This window comes from Myiozetetes cayanensis, unplaced genomic scaffold, assembly GCF_022539395.1.
Source record: "Myiozetetes cayanensis isolate MyiCay16 unplaced genomic scaffold, myiCay2020 scf6-25, whole genome shotgun sequence".
Taxonomy (NCBI): Eukaryota; Metazoa; Chordata; class Aves; order Passeriformes; family Tyrannidae; genus Myiozetetes; species Myiozetetes cayanensis.
Genome location: NW_026087853.1, coordinates 23,557 through 44,688, shown reverse-complemented (window position 1 = coordinate 44,688; position 21,132 = coordinate 23,557). Strand labels below are relative to the sequence as shown.

The window sequence follows — 21,132 nt, the reverse complement described above, 5'->3', positions numbered from 1 at the left end:
TTGAAAACCTTCACAACTTCTCATTTTGATGGGGAACACCCGTTTTATTTCAAGCTGATCCAACCTCAAAATCTGCACACTCGTCCTCCAGCTCAGTGGCCAAACCAAAAATCAATTACCCAGGGTAAACATGGGTATTTTCTCCCTGCTGTGCCGATGGAATGATAAACCCACTGGCACTGTGTGCCTCCATCCCCCTCTAGTGACAGACCCACAGAGGGGACCCAGAGCCCGGCACCAATGCTGGCCTTAAAAACTGAAACAAACACCTGGTTTTGTTTCTGAAGAGGAGGAAAACACCCCAAAACCACCAAGGACTTTTTTCACCCAAGACAGGTCTTGTTTCCCACTTAATATTTCTGCCCCCAAATTGTTTACAACAGATCTTATTATTTATTAAACACTTTCCAAATCACGTTCTGGATAAATTACTTCATTTCTTCTGGAACTGAAGCACTGAATTATACTATTTTTTTTTGGCAAACATTAATTAAATATCCACCCAAGAGCCCTGGGGGGGCTAAGAGGGCATTAATTACAAGACAGAGGCATGGATATTAAAGCCAGACCTATTACCTGGTCTTACCTCTTCAGAAACCAAGGAACAAAACCGATGTTTACGTTCTTTTTTTGGCAGCTGTCCTGCAGAGGACGTGACAGAGGGGAAAAAAAAATCCAAATTTTCTATAATAAAAACCAAATTTTGGCAATAATCTGCCTTTTCCTTGAGAGGGACCATCCTCTCTTCCAATCATCTCAGCCTTGCTGGCTTTATGACTGGGAGTTCTCAGCTCAAATGAGCCTGAATTCCTACTGGAAATTATTCCTGCTGGAAATAATTTTTCTAAATTTTTCTAAATGTTGATTTTTCTAATTTTTTTCTAAACGCTTCACCCCTTCTCTCAGTTCAAATACCTGTTTAATGACAGGAAAAAAGGGCAGGAGATGGGGAAGAGGGAAGGTATGATCATGTATTCAAGGAATGCATCACAATATGCAAGTACACAGTGGTAAAGTTAAGGTTGCAAAGGGAACTGTACTATTTATATTAGTAATAATTCTGATTTTACAGTTGGTGCCACTGTAATATTTTCATGTATTTGTTACGTAATGCTAATTGCTGCATCCAAAATCGGTATTAAAAATAAAATATGATAAAATAAATGTGTACTATAAATAAAATTAAAATGTCACATCTAGTTACAATAATGTACTAGGAATCTAAATATTCATGTAAAATAAAATATTCATATAAAATATAATATTCATATAGAACATTCATATAAAATAAAAAAAATGCAATGGCCAAAGTGGGCTACTCACATATGAAAACTTCAAACTTTCCTCTAGTGTTAAAGTAAAAAACCAAACAAACAAACTTTAAACACAGCTATTTACAATATTCTTTACAAACTCTGAGAAGCGTTACCTTTGGAAAACCCCAACTTTTGCGTCACAGTCCTTGCAATTTTGGACGTGGTTGCATCACTGTACAGATACACCTCATCCACGCTGTGCCAGTCCACGTGGTTCCGACTCAGCTTTAGGCTATGGATAGCTGCAGCAAAAAGGAACAATATTTCATTTATATGGATTAAAAAAAAAAAAAAAGCCTCTTTAAACAGAGAAAAGAGAAAGGGTAATTTGTACGCAGATTAAAATATAAAGCTCCATTATACCTGAATTCGTATTATTTCTTACCTTGAGACATTTTTACGTTTAGGGTTAAACTGACCAGCGCCCTCAGAAGTTTGGAGAGCACCTGTGAGGATAATTTGCATCAATCTCTTCCCACCCTCATTTTGGGATGGTAGATTCCCAAAATACTCCCTTAAAAAGCAGGGACAGGGGGCAGGGGAGTGGGTCCTGAAATACTGCAGGTGGGTGTGAGGACCAGGTGGCTGCTCCAGGTACTTCCATCACTTAAAAAAAAAAAAAAAAAAAATGGAATTTCAATCCTCTCTCCTGTGAAATCCTGCGGTCTGACTGCTCTGCACTAACAGAAGCTTTCAAGGCCCCATTACTAGAAACCTCCACTGTGCATTTCTTCTGTTCAGAAATATCCAGGAGCTGGAAAGGCAGCCCAGTGAGGCTCTGAATGAGCAATTTCTGGCACAGAAGATAATTTAGCTCTTTCAAAAGCCGCTAAGAGCTCCAGTGTGTTGGTTGTTTGTTTTTTTTTCTTTCTTTCTTTTTTGTGCAGTTACTGTGTTTTCCAGATTTGGAACTGATTGAGCTCTGGGATCGACCTCATGACACACTGCCTGATTGTTGGGATTAAGCACAACAGGGATGTTTTAATGAAAACCAAAATCATCTAAGGTTTGGAGCTCGCAGGGAGCAAAGCAGTGCCCCACATGTACCACAAGGAATTCGGATTTCACCAGGCTTTGGAAATCTGCTGCTTAGGTCCCATCTAATGTGGGGTGTGCTGACAACAGCAACAGCCCTGTGCCCCCCCCAAAAATTGTTATTTAACTGTCATTGGTCCTGCTAAAAAATCCAAAGTCACGGAAAACACCCAGAGGGGCTGTTTGGGGTTTGGTTTTTTTCCATAGCAAGCAGAGCTCTTAACCTGTCTCCTACTTGAATCACCCAAATGAATTTTTGGTACTCTTTTAAAAACATCCTGAGAAAGCCTGAGCCATTGTGACCTCATGTTCTAACTCTGCTACAGCACAAAACCTGCCACGTGCAGCCAGATGTTGTGACCTTTCTCCTGTGATAATTTCTGTTTCTCCTGTGATAATTTCTGTTTCTTTGCCAAGGCAGGCAGACTTGACACAGAACTGATGAAAAACTAAATGAAATCTGTACGAAACAAGGGGATTAGGAGAGGATTAGCTCTGGTAAACATCTGATTCACTAAAAATAACTATAATTATATCAATGTTTTACGCTGATGGGGCAAGACAGGGAGGGAAATAAGCCTGGCTTTGAAGAGCAGACACGGCAGCTTAAGGTGGCCAAAGCAAGCAGCACTCTAGTGAGAACTCCATGAACATCTTCTCTGCAAGCACAGAGATGAATCCATGTCCAGAAATCTCAGTTTAGACCCAGAGAAGGGAAGGAAATTCCCAGCAAAACTCCATCTTTCAGATGTGGAGACAACACATCACAGAGACTGTGATGTCCTGAAACAGGAATACAGAGTCCAGGGGGAAAGGCAAGGACCTCCTTTCAGATGTCTCTGCAAGATCCTCCAGCCTCAGATCCATGGCCAGTGTAGATTTTTATGCACTGTCTAGCAGGTCTGCAAGGGTTGTTACATCTGGATTTCACAGAATCCCTCTCAGAGTGTGATCCTGGGGCAGCTGACAGAGGAGGGATGGGAGTTGGATGCCTTTGGAGAGTGCTGTGCTTGATGTCCAAAGAATGAAGAGAAGAGAGAGAGGCCCATGGCCAAGTCACTCAGTACCACTGGAAGAGCAGCAATCTGGGGAGGAGTGATCCTCAAACTCCTTCTGGGATCAAGTCCAGCCGCTCTACTGGAAAAAACATATAGGAAGAGGTAGCTTTTCTGTACCCTGTATTAATTACTCTCACTTGGGAAGAACAAATTCCTCACTTTTATGGTGTTCTTCCTAAATATGAATATTGAAGGAATATCAGAATCAAACTACAAGACATGGAAGAACTGGTGAGGTGCAAATGGAGCTCAACAGAGCCAAGTGAAAGCTCCTGCACCTGGGTCAGAGCAATCCCAAGCACAAATAAAGGCTGGGCAGAGAATGGATCGAGAGGACCCCTGAGGAAAAGGACCTGGGGGTGTCAGGAGATGAGAGGATCCAACAAGACCCAGGAGTGTGTGTTTGCAGCTCAAAGAGCCAAATGTGTCCTGGGCTGCACCACATGAAGTGTGACCAGCAGAGAGCTGGGGGGGGTTCACCTGGAGAACAGAAGGCTCCAGGGAGACCTGAGAGCCCCTTCCAGGAACTAAAGGAGCTCCAAGAGAGCTGGAGAGGGATTTTGGACAAGGGCTTGGAGGGACAGGACAAGGGGGAATGGCTTCCCACTGCCAGAGGACAGGATTAGATGGGACATTGGGAAGGAATTGTTGGTTGTGAGGGTGGTGCAGGCCCTGGCACAGGCTGCCCAGAGAAGCTGTGGCTGCCCCTGGATCCCTGGAAGTGTCAAGGCCAGGCTGGATGGGGCTTGGAGCAACCTGAGCTGAGTGGAAGGTGTCCCTGCCCACAGCAGGAGGCTGGAATGAGATGAGCTGTATGGTTCCTTCCAACCCCAAGCCATTCAGTGATTATGTGACAGTGAGGAGATTATTAAGATACTTGAGAGTTCAACCAAAAGGAGTTTCTGCTGCTGACAGTCCCAGGGTGTGTTAAAAGTGAGACAGGGAACACAAAAACCTGTCACTGGAGACGATCTAAGTCTGAACACAAACATCCTAAAAAAAAAAGAATAAAAAAATAAATATGCAAACTGTGCTATGACACAGGTGTGGGATAACCATTCCTGTTTGGAAACTGAACCTGAGGAAAGGAAATGTTTTCCTGAGGATGAGGAGATAACTTTCTCTTTCCTATGAACCTCCTGTGTGCTGCAGAGGTGCTCAAACTGACAACCCAGGAGCTTCTCATGCCACGAGACGTCACAGCGTGTCAGGAAGTCATCAAGGCATATCCCAGCGTGTCCGAGGAAGCCAAGCTGCAGAATTCCAATGAGGCAGTGGGAATGGCACAGGAGAATGCTCTTCCTGTTTGTTCCTCTGCCTGCTGGGTCCCTCAGGAGCAGAGATTCTACGTTTGGGGATTCTCTCCACGGCACCTGGCTGGGATGCTGCCGAGCTTCAGCGGGATGTGACTGTGCCTGTGGCACCTCTGAATGTCAGACACAGACGATGAAAGGTCTCCCATGAAGCCATGGGGACAGGAGTCTCCCTCTGGAGCGGATTTCTCGCAGCTCTGCTTCCACATGACACTTCTCTGACACCGAGAGCGTTCACATGGACATCTCTGGAGGTGCATCTGCCCCAGACACAGAAAACTCCAGGTACTTTGCATGTTTTCAGAGAAGAAAAGGCTCCAGGGAGATCTTGCAGCAGCCTTCAAGTACTTGAGAGTGGCTTATAAAAAGAGGGAGAGCGACTTTTTACACAGGGAGACAGTGATAGGACAAGGGGAAAGGGTTTTAAAACTGAAGGAGGAGAAATTTAGATTAAATGTAACGAAGGAATTGTTGTCTGTGAGGGTGGTGAGGCCCTGGCACAGGTTGCCCAGAGAAGCTGTGGCTGCCCCTGGATCCCTGGAAGTGTCCAAGACCAGGCTGGACAGGGCTTGGAGCAACCTGGGATAATGGAAGGTGTCCCTGCCCATGGCAGGGGGTCGGAATTAGATGATCTTTAAGGTCCTTTCCAACCCAAACCGTCCTGTGATTCTAGATTGGGATTGAAAGGCCAAGTCCACAGAAATGAGACAAAATTTTGGGTTCCTTTCTAGTCAGAAACTAGAAATGAAACATTTTTTTAGGAATATCAACCAAGAAAGACATCTACAGTGTGAGCCCTTGGAAGACAAAAGCAAAACCATGGAAAAACCAAGGAAAGAAGCACAGGGGAAGTAAGAGGGATCAAGAAAAGATTTCTTTCAGCTGAAAAAATCAATGGTTACTATCACACAAACCTCCAGTTTTCCCCAAGATAGATGAACACAGAGGGAGAAAAAAAAAAATCCCTCAAAAAAGTTTGAATATGAAAAATGAAGAGGTAAAACTTAAAATCCAGAATCCATACTCCTAAAGCCTTTAAGAAGTTGATTTCAATTAGGCTGCAGAAATTCATCTTGAGCCAAAATAACTGGAGAAAAACCGCAGAGAAGAAATCTTGTGCCATTTTTTTTCTGCTCACAAAACCTGTGGAGAAGCTGGGATTGTGCACCCTGCACGTGCAAACATCCCCCCAGCTCCAGAGCCTGAGGGGCTGGACACCTCCAGCACCACGTGTGGACAGACAGGCACTTGAACGTGGCATCTCTGTTCCAAGTGTTCAAAATTAAATATCTTTTAAAGGTAAGTACCTGGTTTTGTTTTTTTTTTTACTTGATGCTTTCATCCACCTGCCAAGACCAAAGCACAGGGTGATTCTCTTCTCCCAGACTACGCTCAAGTCAAAATCAATCCAAAGGAAAAGCATCTTTGAAGGGCTCAGAGCTGATACTGCTTCCAGTGAGAAAGACACTGTCATTCCAGTCAGGCTGGAGACCAGAGGAAGGATACAGACTGCCTGAAAACCTTTCCTGCCTTCTTTTTTTTTCCAAGGATTTTTAAACTAATCTGTCTTGCAAGCAGCAGGTGCTACACAAAAGCCTGACACATTGCACAAGTAGCTGAGAGCATAATTTGGCAGCAGTTCCTTTTTAGACACTGAAGTTCTGGAACATAAACCTGAGGTAGGGCTGCAGATTTAAAAACCTTTTCTTATTTATTAAATAAAGTCATTAAAAAGGCTATTGCTCTTAATTAAAAGGGCTTGAATTTTCACACTGCTGTCATTTTTATTTTCAGTTCCTCAGTGTCACTATTTGTTACACAGGCATCTACTTTCCACTTTTAATTCAAGCACGCTCATTACCACAACTGAACGTGATCTGAGGGAAAAAATACACATAATAATTTCAAAATTACAATCAGAGAAGTCCTTTCTTACTGCTCTGGACAGCAGCTATGCTTAATTCACCTTTAACAGACTTGAGATCCACGTGTGAGAAGAAGCAGGGAAAAGTTTACTTGGAAACGTTTTGGTTTCAATCATTTTCATTTGGACCCAATGACAGGGGGAAAAAAAATAACTAAGGGAAGTCAAAAGGCAAACACTTATGCATGTCAAACTGAATTCTCAGACTTTACAATATCCCCAGGAGCTACAAGAATATATGGTACCACAAAAGTAACTCCCAACTTACCACGTGCATTTACATTTTAAATTGAGGGTTTCAGAAGCCTTTCCAGGAGATTTTCCACAGTCACTGCAGTCAGTGAAAGTTTAATCACTCCTGGCTTTAACTGGTGGCGGAGAAAGCCCAGAGACAAGAACTTCTGAGCCTTCTGCAATCATTAAATGGCCCCAGGAAGATTTATTCCCACTTTCTGAATTAATTTTTTACACACCATCAGCTGCTGCAAAGGTCAGGGATGTTTTCTGCAACACAGCAGCCTTTACCATGTATTTTATACAGCTTCCCCTTTTATATCCTATGCCCATATCTCATTTCATTCCAGTACTCACATAAAAGCTGCAGTGAAAATAATTTACAACATAAAATTATAGATTATTACCCAAAAGGAAGCGGCAAACAAAACATTGTCTGGTATAAACCCTTTGTTCCTTCCCTGACACAATTTATCTCGTACCAGGCCAGCTGCAATTCTGAAAAAGTTGCTTTTATTTTACTGAAAAAAGTGCCAAACCACGTATAAAGAGGGTGAGAAACAAATGTTTATAGAGTTTATATCAGTCAACAAACAATTATAATCAGCATTTCTGCATGACACTGCGAGCATCTACTTTTCTCTAAGACTCACAGCACTTCTACTTTTCTTCTAAGATTTAAGACGCTTTTCCTTCCCTCTGGAAGGAAACGGCACAAACACAGCTCGAAGAAACCTGAAGCATCTTAATCTAACACATTTAACTGATATAAGCAGACTAGAATTTAAAAGCTTCCTAAGCCAGGAGTGCTACAAAAAAAAAAAAAAATCTACAATTACTGTACCTTGGGAATGCTTTCTCTTAAGACATGCAGCATCTGATTTCTCCTTATATCCTCTCCATTTGAACAAAGAAGGGAGGGAGAAGGAAGGGAGGTAGTAGAGAACTAAAAGTAAAAACACTGAGCTTCAAAGTAAAATTTTTAAAAGGGGTGTCATTTTTTTTTCATCAGTATCACCATTTTTAGGAAAACCAAACAAATTAAAAATTGACATATTTTCTGGAAAAAAAGAGAAAAAGGTATATACTTAAAAAGCAGATTTTGTAGCAGAAGTGTCAGGTCCCATATTTAATTTCTAAAGAATTTAGCTAAATTCAGTTTCTTCAGTGTTCATAACCAGTTATGACATCACAACAAATCTAAAGGCATTAGTGAGAGACAGCTGGGACAAAAACATCACGCTACTTGGTGCAGGGTAGAGCACAGCAAACCCTTCTTAATTGTACACTAAACAACTCAGTTTTAAACACAGCTCTATTTATTTTTTCCCCCAAAGAGTGTAAGAGGATCATTAAAAGTTAGATTAGACAAAATATCCAATTTTTACCCTGTTCTGCAAGGCCCCAGGAGCACTCAATACCCTGATCCAGTAACTCAAAGCCAGTACAAGTGAGGGATATTTTATCAGTTATCCTGGTCCAGGACTCAGCAAACAGCTCTGCCAGCAGATGCCAAAATACAGATGCCAATAAAGTGCATTTACTGTTGCCCATCAGTTCTCTAGAGGAGAGGAAAATTAGGCTCAGAGCTCCTTGGGATTCCCTGGAATAATTTAGCCTGTACACCATTTTACTGGCTGTGGGAATGCAACACTCAAGAAGAACATACCCAGGAAATTCAAGAAAAAGTAGAAATAAAATTGTTTTTCGTGGTGAGGGTGGTAAAACACTGAACAGACTGCCCAGAGAGGTTGTGGAGTCTCTGTTGTTGGAGACAGTGAAAATCCCAATGGAAACATCCTGAGTAACCTGTTCTCATCAGGGAGGTTGGACTAGACCATCTCCAGAGATCCCTCTCCTGTTCTGCATGACCCTCTGCTTCTACAAATTCGACTTTCCCATCTAAAGGTTAACTTAGCTGTGACAAAAATCTATATAAACTTTTTACGAAGAGAGAAAATACTATTTGAAACCTGAGACAAAAAATAAAATCAGCTGTTCCAAATGCAGCTTTTACAGGTTTGATGGCATTAACCACACGCTGAAATTCCATACGAAAAAAAAACCCAATAGGCTTCTACTGTCTCAAAATCAATGCATCAAAACGTTAATTCTGATTCTCACAGGATTTTTTTTTCCCATATTTCTTATCAGCTATCATGGAATCACAGGCTTGATCACAGAATGATTTCTGCCAGAGGGATTGCTGGGGTTCATCTGTTCCAATCCTCTCTGCAGAGCAGGATCAGCTTTAGGGTTGGATCCAATTTCAAGTCTGAATCATGTTGCACGGGCGATTTCCAGCTGAATTTTGAGCATCTCTCCGTGCAAAAACAATGCACTACATCTATTCCTATCTTACTGCCACATGAATGAGGCTTTCAGCTTCACTTCATCCTCATTAAATGAATATACCTGAAAAAGAGGATTGATAGGTACTCAACTTGGTCTTGTTTTGGCTTACAAAGCTTTGATATGACTGAAATCTCTAGAAAAGCTGCTCCTTTGGTAGACTCCTTCAGACAGGTCCTAAGCTCACTGCCTGCCTAAATATGCAGAAAAGGCACTTTCTAAATCTTACTTTAAATCTGCACATTTTAAGCTGATTCACTGCTAAATAGGTATCATGCTACCCCCTTTTTTTCTTTTTTTTCCCTTCAAAATTATTTCAGATCAAACACTGCTTCACAGAACAAGTGCTGCAACCAGGTTTTTATCAGAAGTATTAACAGAATTATTTCCCAGTAGGGATATACTGAACCTAAGAATTCAGCTTAAAACGCTGCCTCACGTCCTGTGTTGGTATTAATTTATACCTGTTAAGTCTGAAGGATGAATTGTTTTTAAGAAGGACAAGCAAAGCCAATATAAAAATATACAAATATACACATTGCCTGGATGAAAAAAACCCCAAACAAAAAACTACTTGACAAATTCATCTGTGGGGGTCCAAACTCCCCCAATATTGTCTACAATATCGCTGTTAAGAGAGCAGCAGAACAACCAGTCAGACCTGGAAGCTCATAGATACATTCCAGCAGTGCAGCATCTCATTTAGGGGTTTAAGGTGTCATTAGAATCGACTTGTTTTTAGCACAGATTTGAGTGCTGAACCCAAGCTCTGCTCCTTGATCCGACTGTAGAATGACAATGCAGTGATTCTCATTTTGCTCATAAAAATTATGTAAAATTACTTTATGTAATGATCACAAGCAAGAAGATGCCTTCCTGAACCTGCAGATTTGCAGCTGTGCAAGTGTGTGATTTGCATGAACTCAAAGGCAGGTGCAGGGGTTCAGCTTCACTGCAAAGCAGCCAAACTCCTAATTCCTTATCCTAAAGTGTGGTTTCCTCCTGTAGCTGAATTGGATACTTTAAGGGACCTTAAAGATCTCATTCCAACCCCCTGCACCTTCCACTATCCCAGGTTGCTCCAACCTGGCCTTGGACACTTCCAGGGATCCAGGGGCAGCCACAGCTTCTCTGGGCAACCTGTGCCAGGGCCTCCCCACCCTCACAGACAAAAATTTTTGCCCCAATGTCCCATCTAATCCTGCCCTCTGGCAGTGGGAAGCCATTCCCTGTGTCCTGTCCCTCCATGCCTTGTCCCCAGTCCCTCTCCAGCTCTCCTGGAGCCCCTTTAGGCCCTGCAAGGGGCTCTCAGGTCTCCCTGGAGCCTTCTCTTCTCCAGGGGAACCCCCCCAGCTCTCCCAGCCTGGCTCCAAACCAGAGGTGCTCCAGCCCTTGGAGCATCTCTGTGGCCTCCTCTGGACTCGCTCCAGAAGCTCCTCATCCCTCTGATGTTGGGGGCCCCAGAGCTGGACACAGAACTCCAGTGGGGTCTCATAACAGCACAGGAGGGAGACAATCCCCCCTCCCTTTGACCTTTTTTTGATAAAAAAGGGCCCCATTTCTGTGTTGTGCCATAACAACACACCCGATTCACTGAAGGGCATCAGACACCAAGAGGAGTCAGCAACATCAGGCACCATAAACTCACTTCGTTTGGCAAGGCATGGAATGAAATACCTGGTAAGGATGAAAATCACAATTCCACTACGGTTTGCTCAGCAATCACCGGGGTGCCCCATGGAAAACAGAGCTTGAGAAATCACCCACTGTCATACAAGACACAGTCATCATATACTTTCTGTCACCTTCAGCATTTAAAGCTTGTTGTGCTCCCAAATAACCACTGGAATGCAGCACAGGCATTATGTTATTTATAGACCACAGGCTGGAGACTCTTTTTTCAGAGGAAGGTTTGCTTGGATTAAAGAGTTTAAGAATGGGGCATTTATTCATCCTATCATCAAACATCATCCTAACAAAAAGCCCCAGATGAAGCTTAGTTTTTTCCTCGTTAACATGTTGCAATCCAGGAGCAGAATTAATAACTAACATCCCTGGATTTGACTTAGTTTGGGTTTTATTTTGAAATTCTAAGTACTAATAGGCTGTTAGAGCAGCTTGTATTAATTTTGCTGAGCAATTAAAGGACATGGTTAGTTTTTCATCCCCTTCAGTGCTTTATCACATCATTGAGAAGAGTCACTTTGCTCCCCAATGATATTTACAGATTTATTCTGACTTTCACTAACCATAAATAACAGCTCCCTGTAAACCTTGATGGGACCAAAATCTGTTCCATGTAGGACACAATCTGTAGCATTTAAGGAATTTATAAACTGAATTCAGCACTTCTCCAACTAATTACATTCACTCCACCAGCAATAATACAAGTTGCAAAGCTTCTCCCAGTGCCACTGCAAATGGGAATCGTGGATGTCAGTAGATCCAAGATGTATTGAGAGGCATATTATAATGACAAAACCACTTTTCACACACTGTCAGCTGTAATTTATCTGCAACTCTCCCATTACTGGAAAAAAAAAAAAATCTATTGAAAGTTGTTAGTGACTTGACACATATTCCATTTGAAGTGATGGCACACATAGTTTGGGTTTATTTATATATTTTTTTGGTTTTGATTCTTTCCCTTTTAACTTTTTAGAAAAGGTACTGGTGCCAGAATTTAGAGTTTCTTTTTCTGGACTTCTATCTTTTCACAAGTATCAGAGATTATTCTCTCTCATCACTCTCCCCAAACTCTCCAACATCAAATCTGAAAATTTCTGCTCTCTTTCTTAAAAAAAAATTTAAAAATCCCTTATTTATCTTCTTTCCTCGATAAGGAGAATCCAAGTACCACTGGAGCCATCCATCCTTCCATCAGAAATTAAGCTACCAAAGCCTGGGAGCACTCGGGAAAACACAGATTTGCTCTCCATGTAAAAGCACAGTACCCTGCCACTAACAATGCTGAGCTTTGTGCCAGGACACTGCAACACTAAATCAGTGCAGACACACAGAAACACAGGTGAAAGTGCCTCCCAGAAGGGGGGCTGTACTGGCACAGGGCTGTGGCTCAGGGGTCACACCACTTTCTGCTGCACCTTTTTGACAGAGCTGTTGAAGCAGAACACTGCACTGCAGGCTAGACCAGAGGAAAAGATCTTTTAAAGCAGAATAAATAGGAAAAAAAAATATTCATAAAGCCCTCACTAGCCACAAACTTAAACTCTACTCTCTGAAATGTTGAAAAAACAAATAATACTGCTGGTTTTCCTTACAGTAATGACAGAAGTCCCCTGAATATTGCCTTGCCTCCAGTTTATTCACAAGCTTTTACTTGTGTGGGCACGTGGCCCAAACACAGCCATCCCCTACACTGTGCAACTGCTTTGTACAAAGCTGCAGTTAGAAAATAAAGCTGCTTTATAAGGAGTAACACAACCAAATCCCCACTAAAATACCTTGTGAGGCCTCTGTACTTGCAGCTCATGGTTTGTAGATTGTTGACCAAGTGACAACCAACAAACAGAAGTGAAGCGTGAAAGCCAAAAACACTGAATTTTTGCTGTGCAATACTTATTCTGGAGCAACCCAATCAACTGTCTACATTAAACAACAAATCAGTGATTTCAGAAATCTACTCTTAAAAATGTCCCATGCATTGGACTGAGATTCCCAGCAACACTAACTGAATGTCCTCAGCCTGGCCATTAACATATAAGGACTTCCACGACAGAATGAACGCCCAAGATTTACCAAAGCTGAAAACTAATAAATTCACAGAATGAATAAGAATGGAAAACTAAATGTGATCTGCAAAACTGATACTACTCCCTTTAGGGCAAAATTAGGGATGCTGGCCAGAGACCTATTAACCAGTTTGCATTTGGACACTGACTGTTCTTGTCCCACTCGAGAGATTTCAGTTTGAAGTGAGACTTCAAACACAGTTAAAAGATATAAACGAAAATGGGAGCAAGATGTTTATCCATGAATACAACTTTTACAGTGTTCATCAAGGGGGTTGCAGCAGGAAATCCTACATCAAGATGTTACTGGAAAACGGGAGAGCAAACTGATGGTTCCCACCATGTACAGTGGAAAACCAACACAGATCACGCTCTTGCTTAAGAAAACCAGACCCCCCCAAGTGTCCATAAAACATGTTGTAGTGATCTAAACAATCTTACCCTCCTTCCCATCGACAGGTTTGGACACTTCCATATCAAAGCTCTCCTGCAGCTGCTGGCCTTTGAAGCGGTTGAGGTGCTCCTGCTCTATTAAGTTACTTTCCTCCTCTTCCAGAGGTTGCCACGTCCCGTCAATGAACCACTGCCCACGCATCACAGGGATCTTTTCCGTTTCTAAAATTAAAAAAAAAAAAAAAAAATTTTTTTTTTTAATGCAACAAATCATGAACTGACAGCAGGAAGCAGGGGAGGGGAGTTCTGTTGGGTGTTTTGATGGAAGGGTTACACTCCTGCTGCTGGGATCCGTAACAAATGACTTGGGAAACACCACCACCTTTTCCTGTGGGGCTGAAATGAGGAGTTTAATCTGCAGACCTGAGGGTCATGAGGCCAAATTTTCCAAGGGTGGGTGAGGATGTGAGAGATGGACAGAAAAGCAGAATCCCAGGATGGTTTGGGTTGGAAGGGACCTTAGAGACCATCTTGTCCCACCCCCTGCCATTGGCAAGGACACCTTCCACTATCCCAGGATGCTCCAAGACCTGTCCAGCCTGGCCTTGGACACTTCCAGGGATGGGGAGTCCACAACTCCTCCAGGCAACTTAGATACAGGTTCTGCAAAGTTTAATAAGGGTTTAATTTAAACAACAGTCCAGCTTTAGTGGGATATACTCCTCTCCACTCAGCTGCCTTGAATTTTTGAATCATTAGGATCTTTGTGAGGCTCATGCTCCTCTACACAATTTGACTGATAACTTCTAAACTAGTGGTGGTTATCAAGAGGATGCAGAACGAGGAGGAGATACAAACCCACTCGTGCTTACCCTGACTGCACAGAGCCTTGTTTCCTTCGGGAATTGCACTTCCAAGAACCCAAATTACACAACAATTAGCATAAACGGTGATATTTAAAGATGAAAGGTTGTTTTGTTTTGGTTTTTTTTTTTAAATTAAAATCAATCTTTTGCTGAGGGCTGGTTTCGGTCACTGGCAATCTCGTTTCAGTTTCAGTTCCTCAAATGAGGAAACAGAATTTACTGCCCACGTGGCAAAAGAGAAATCTCTAAGAAAAATATATCTTGGTTCTTATTCTTCACCAAACTGTCCTTGTTGCCTACACTAACCACTGGGAATGTAGGGAGCAAGAATTACCTTCTTATACCCATCCCCGCAAGCAAGATTGGACAATAATACCCACTGAAACTCAGCTTAGAATTCCTCCTTCTACACCTGGAAAATCAAGGAGAAATAGTGTCTGTCCTGTGCTCCACAAGCCTGTAAAGCCCCAAACTCCAGGTTTATGGGGTCAGCCCAGATACAGGCATGCTGAGAGCCCAGAACAGTTGCACCAGTGACCCCCAGTGCATGCTGGAGGTGTATTTCTATATCTATGTATATGTATATAAATATCTATCTATATATGTATATATATACTGACTCAGCCAACTGCAAACATCTTGTGTGTGTGCATACAAACCCCAAAAGCAGATAAGAACTCAGCACAAAAGAGGCTTAAAAAAGGAGATGGGAGGGGAAAAAACCAGTCTTTACTACTCAAAGATCTCCTCCTACCTGGAAACAGGAAAAAAAAAAAGTGTCAGCTTGGGAACTGATGAAAAGAAACAGTCAATGAAAATTAGGTGAAAAACAACCATGAAATAGTAGATTTCAGAGTTGCTGGAAGGGATCTTTCTGACCTATCACCAGAGCAGAGCAAACACAGCTGGGTGAGGTGACCCAGCCACGGGCAGTGGTTTTTAGGCTGGTCACAGAGCTCTGTGAGCACAGCCACTAATCCAGGTCACAAAACCATCTGTTTCTCAGAGTCCCCAGACTGGGAATGGGTGCATCCCACTGAGATTCCGATGCCTCTGCACTGCCCTCTACTACAGATCTGTCATTATTGTTCCTTGTGCCTGCAGACACCAGTACACATCAAAAGTAATTTTCATACTAACTGCAAAACTAATTGGACACCCCCCACACACACACTTTACTTGGAATCTCTAAACCATTCCCAATTCTTCCTCCCTCAGACCACTGAATGCACAAGCTACGAAAGCAAAAGGAAAATCACCTTGCAATAATCTTCCCACAGGGTAAGTTAACACCTGAAATATTCCAAAGCCAGTTTTGAAGCCTTTCCCACAAGGGATTTACAGGACATTTCAAGCTCTTGGATCCCCCTGCACCCTCAGCTCTGCCTAAATGGAACACAGACAGCTCGGGCTCGTGGCCTGACCAAAAACACAGACAGAAGTAGTGCAAGACCCAGTTCTGCCACTCAGCTCCTCTCTGCCCTCCTAAAATAGCTGTTCCAGGTAGGGGCCAATTGCTACGTGCCGAATTCCTGATGTTTTGCACGTTGATGATCCAGCAGATGAATTAAAGAGGTTGGAGTGTTCCAACGGCACAGTTCTTTAGTGGAAATTAATCCCAGACCAAAGCTCCCAGTGGCTTCAAACTGCAGGAGTTCACAGTCACCACAAACGGCACAGGAAATCCAACATTCCGTGGAAAATTTAGACTAACTTTGGAGTCTGCATCCCGTCAATGAAGTGTGAAAGATGAGTATTTACTTTTCACGAGGTGAAAGTCACCCACAGCAGAGTCAGCTGCCACCACACACAGCAGCCTCTTTCCTTAACCTCTGCTGTATTCCCGGATATTTTACACCTGCCAGATATCCGCATTTTTCGGTACATCCAATACACACAGACCCAGTCGGGCTGCCCTTACCAACAAAGCCCTGTCTGTAGGAAGGAATGAAATGCACACAAAATGTGAGCCAAGATAAAGGGTCCCATTGTGGCCGAATCAGTGACACAACTACGTCAGATGTTAATCCTCACTGGGAAAATCTGTAAGCAATTCCTTAATTCTTGGCTAAGCAGCCTGTTGGGGCTCCATTCACTGAATCCACAAAAAAGATACATATTTTTGAATCATAATCACATGAATACTATTTTGTATTCATTTTGTTCGGAGTACAAAACACCTATTTTTTCAGTTTTGAATGGCTTTAAGTTTTTCACATGGGAATTTCCACCTACAGATTTCTGAAATTCTAACCATAAAATATTAAAATAAACATTTTGAGGCTCTTTTCACCTGAGAGAAACTTTCCCAGAGTTGTTCTTTACAAGAGGAGTCTACAGCACTCAACAGCAGCTCTCAAACATAGCACGGGCAGAGCCTTTCCCAGAAAAGCTAAGCCAGGAAAAACTGTTTGAAATAAGAAAAATTTTAACATCATATCTTTGCAGAACAGTTCAGCTTCTGAATAAATTAATATATCTGGCTCAGGGTCTGGAAACATAAATCACTTTCAGTTCCAGAGACAGATTATTATGGAGCTTTGGTTTAAAAACCTGGGTGAGGCAGTTCTATTTTCCAGCTCGGTGGGATTTTAGGAGGACCAGGGAGGGATTTTTAACTCATCTCCTCATTTAAGTGTCCTGTTGGACACTTTTAGTAGCAGCCAAGGCACCCTGAGCTAGAACGATGCTTTTATTGCACATCACAAGCTGGATGGCAGGTTTGAACACTGTGCTACTGGGAAACCTCAAGAGAAAACCACCTGGAAGCAAAAGGAAGAAAGTAAATGACAATTCCTGCCATCAACAGCACGTTTTGGTTTTCGGAAAACTGAACACGGCCTTGCAGAACTGAGATACAAAAATCTGTGATGGGAGCCCACAAAGAGCCATTTCCCATGGAGCCAGGCTGGGAGAGCTGGGGGGGTCACCTGGAGAAGAGAAGGATCCAGGGAGATCTGAGAGCTCCTTCCAGGAGAGCTGGAGAAGGACGTGGGACAAGAGATGGAGGGACAGGACACAGGGAATGGCTTCCCACTGCCAGGAGGCAGGGTGAGATGGGATATTGGGAAGGAATTCTTGGCTGGGAGGGTGGGAGGCCGTGGCCCAGGTTGCCCAGAGAAGCTGTGGCTGCCCCTGCATCCCTGGAAGTGTCCAAGGCCAGGTTGGATGGGGCTTGGAGCAACCTGAGCTAGGGAAGGTGTCCCTGCCCATGGCAGGGGGTGGGACTGGATGATCTTGACCTTCCCTTCCAACCCAAACCATTCTGGGATTCTATGACAACCTACTAAGGTCACCAGCTCCAAAAGGAAGTGGCAGTTCAGACAGGGAAGTATATTAATGGTAATTACATGGAATACTCTGGATTGGGTGGGGAAACAAGGAGATTTTTCAGTAAAATCTGTTCGCTGTGGGATAGAAGAAAGGCCTTCCTAACCACAGTTCCTCTGTTTAATCCTGCACAGGTGCTGCCACTGAAAGATTCCCCTGTGTTTCACCCCCAGAACTTGATGGAAGCTATTAAAAGGGATGAACCAAAACTGCCATTTTAGCACCCAATTTCACTCACTTATCCACCTTCAATAAATTCATTCTCGTCTTGGGTATTGGGATGATTTCAGAGAAGCTGAAACTACACTCTTTCACATATTTTTGTTTTATAGGAGAATTAAACACACTGGCATTACAACATGTTGCAATTTAACTTTTTTTTTTCTTTTTTTTGCCAATGCAGAATTCCAAATCTATTATATGAAGTGTTATTTATCCTTATCCCTGCAATCTCGATCCCCAGGAAAGGATTTGCCTTGATTTCTTTACTGCCCTAAGTCCTACACCACATAATCTGCAGTTGGCAGTGATTCAGCCTGAGAGATACCAACATATTTGACTGGTTATACACTTGCATGGTTTATTTAAATGAGAATTTCTAAATAAATTTGAATGGTGGGGATTAAAAGCAGATGAAAAGCCCTTTATTTAAATTAGTCGCACATATTTTACCAATTTTACAGGAAATTAGTTTAAGAGATCTACTCCGCACACAAAGGATTTATTTATTTTTACACAAACAGGCCTTTTTTCTCCCTGAAAATCCAGGGAATAAAAGGATACAAGTGCTGTAATTAATGGTGCGACAAGAACACAAGTGACTTGTGTAATGACAGTCACCTAAAGCCCCCCAATACCAAAAATTCTGTTAAAATAAAATCTGTATGCAACACATGAATCACTGCACATGTGTAGTGAAGGCACTCCTGGCACTCTGCATCCACCAGTCTCAAGACACCCATAACAATTTGCCCACAAGTGAGACCTAAAGGGTTAATAGAACATTCAGAGGCTCAGAAATTTAAATTAAAGCTTGTGTTTTCACTCAGATTGCACTGCTTCTCAGTGCAGTCATTTCAGATGCCTGCTTCCTGGTGGAGTAACTGCTCTTCCTTAAACTTGATTTCCTTCTTTCTACAGTGGCAAAAAAAATTCTCAGTATGTGAGGGCACAATCTGCACAAGCTGAAGGCAACTGTGAGGCTACAAATGTGACATCCTGAACTGAAAGTCAGTTAAAGAAGGAAGCGCCCACACATTTACCAAGGGATAAAAATTCTTGGCAAAACACAGCCTTGTTGGGGTTTTCCTCCTTTTTTTTTTTTTCCCCCAAAGGTTTGCTACAAGTGCTGAGCATCAGAGGACTTGGAGCACAGCAATTCTAGCAACTATAATACACACAAAAATCTCAGTGTTGACATGAGGTGCTGAATAAGTGTGAGAGAATCACAGAAGGGCTTGGGTTGGAAGAGACATTAAGGATCATCTTGTTCCAAACCCTGTGACACGGGCAGGGACACCTTCCACCAGCCCAGGTTGCTCCAAAACCCCTTCCAAACTGGCCCTGAACACTTCAACTCTGACCAAGTTCCTTTGTGGTTGGGTTTGTAGACTCTTGAAAGGAAAAAGGGAGAGAAAAAGGAAAAAGAGAGAGAGGAACAGAGAGAAAAAAAAATCTGCTGAGGACAGGAAGCTTCATGATTAGAACATTTACAGATGCTGACTGTGACATGGAAGGTCCCTACATTTTACTGACAGTGACATGACCATGTTTGCTGGGTGAACAGAGAGATGTTGTAATAAAATAGCCCCAAACTAAACTCGCATTATTTCATGCTTGCTGGGTAACAGAACACACTTTTTTTTGGTGGTTTTTGTTTGTTTGTTTTTGTTTGTTTTGTTTGTTTTGTTGGTTTTGTTTTGTTTGGGTTTTTTAATAGCTTAAAATTCGACATCTTTCTAGCTCTTCCCTGACGTTATTTCATGGGGGCAGGTGACTGGTATTTAAATAAATGGAGCCTCTCATTTAATCACAGCCCCGTGACCTCCCTTTGTTTAACCACAGGCACATGTGACCCGTCCTGCTCTTTCAAAAGCAACAAGTCCCGAGGAGGAGTTCAAGGGTGACATCTCAGCCTCAGAAAACTTCAGAGCGACACGAACTTGGAGCCAGACTCTGAGCCAGTGCCTGAGCTGAAAACAGATTTAATTCACTGAGCAGTAAAGACCATTATTTTGCTGGTTCATCAAATAATTCTCAATTGCTTCACTGAAGCAATTTCAAAATTACAGGTGGAAGTTGCTTTTGAGTTTCACGGAGAACTAAACACGTTCAGAGCAATCCCGTTGGCACAGGTGGGATTTTCTTTCCAGACTGATCTACAGAGCCTCTGCTGCAGATTTGGAATTACCTCTGATTTACCAACTGCCTCAAGTATTCAAGCAACAGCCTGTAACTGTTTTTTTCTTGGTTTACGTGATGAATTGAGCAATCCAAAAGAGGAACAAAAGGACTGGTTCACATGTCAAACACAGAAGTGACCCCACAGAAAGAGAGGAAATGTCCTCGAAGTCATTGCTCAAAAAGAGATTTATGTCCTCAAAGTTATCTCTCATCTCAACTGCTATTAATCAACCCAAAATACAGAATAACTGGATGGTTTGGGTTGGAAGGGATCTTAAGATCATCCAGTTTCAACCTCCCTGCCATGGGCAGGGACACCTCCCACTAGCCCAGGTTGCTCCAAGCCCTGTCCAACCTGGCCTTGGACACTTCCAGGGATCCAGGGGCAGCCACAGCTTCTCTGGGCAACCTGTGCCAGGGCCTGCCCACCCTCCCAGCCAGGAATTCCTTCCCAATATCCCATCTAACCCTGCCCTCTGGGTTACAGGCTTGTCCTGTCCCTCCATCCCTTGTCCCCAGTCCCTCTCCACTCTCTTGGAGCCCCTTTAGGCCCTGCAAGGGGCTCTCAGGTCTCCCTGGATCCTTCTCTTCTCCAGGTGAACACCCCCAGCTCTCTCAGCCCGGCTCCAGAGTAGAGGTGCTATAAAGTACACACCAAGTTTCTCAAGAAGGATTTTTCTGCTTAAGATACCAGTTTAATTAACATATCCCCAAGTGCTCTATACACAGACCTGATCCTGATGGTCCAAGTCAAAATCCTAAAGCTCACCTACTGGCTGTGTGAAGGATGAGCAGGAAACACTCATAAAAAACCCCTTGGACTGTTGAAACATGAAATGGGCTTGCAATTTAAATTCTTATCAGTTAAAATAGTTCACCAAATTTCAACAGTCGTGCTCTGAAGGGAAATACTTCCACCACCAGCGTTTGCTGCTGGAACTGCCAAGCTGTAGGAGCCTGTCCCTTATCAGCTCTTTTCTCACCCAGGGGATTTTTGAGACTGAATCAGGCGAAAGCTAAACCCCCAAAAGAACAACTGTGCCACTTGACAAACATGTGAGCACCTCCCAAAAGGTAAGAATGTGCTCCAGCCCCATCCACAGTCACGGGGATTTTGCACAATCCCCCCCACCTCACACCCTGTGTGTGCTCTCCT

At 42.9% G+C, this 21,132-nt stretch overlaps 1 protein-coding gene across 1 annotated transcript in view; it reads right to left on the bottom strand.

Annotated features, from left to right (window-relative positions):
- DDHD1 (DDHD domain containing 1) overlaps window positions 1-21,132 on the bottom strand; it is a 65,055-nt gene that overhangs the window by 36,327 nt on the left and 7,596 nt on the right. Inside the window, exons 2-3 of the mRNA XM_050336114.1 lie at window positions 13,426-13,599; window positions 1,430-1,558 (exon numbers count right to left, since the gene is read on the bottom strand). Coding sequence (XP_050192071.1) covers window positions 1,430-1,558; window positions 13,426-13,599 — 303 coding nt within the window. The remainder of the gene's footprint in view (window positions 1-1,429; window positions 1,559-13,425; window positions 13,600-21,132) is intronic.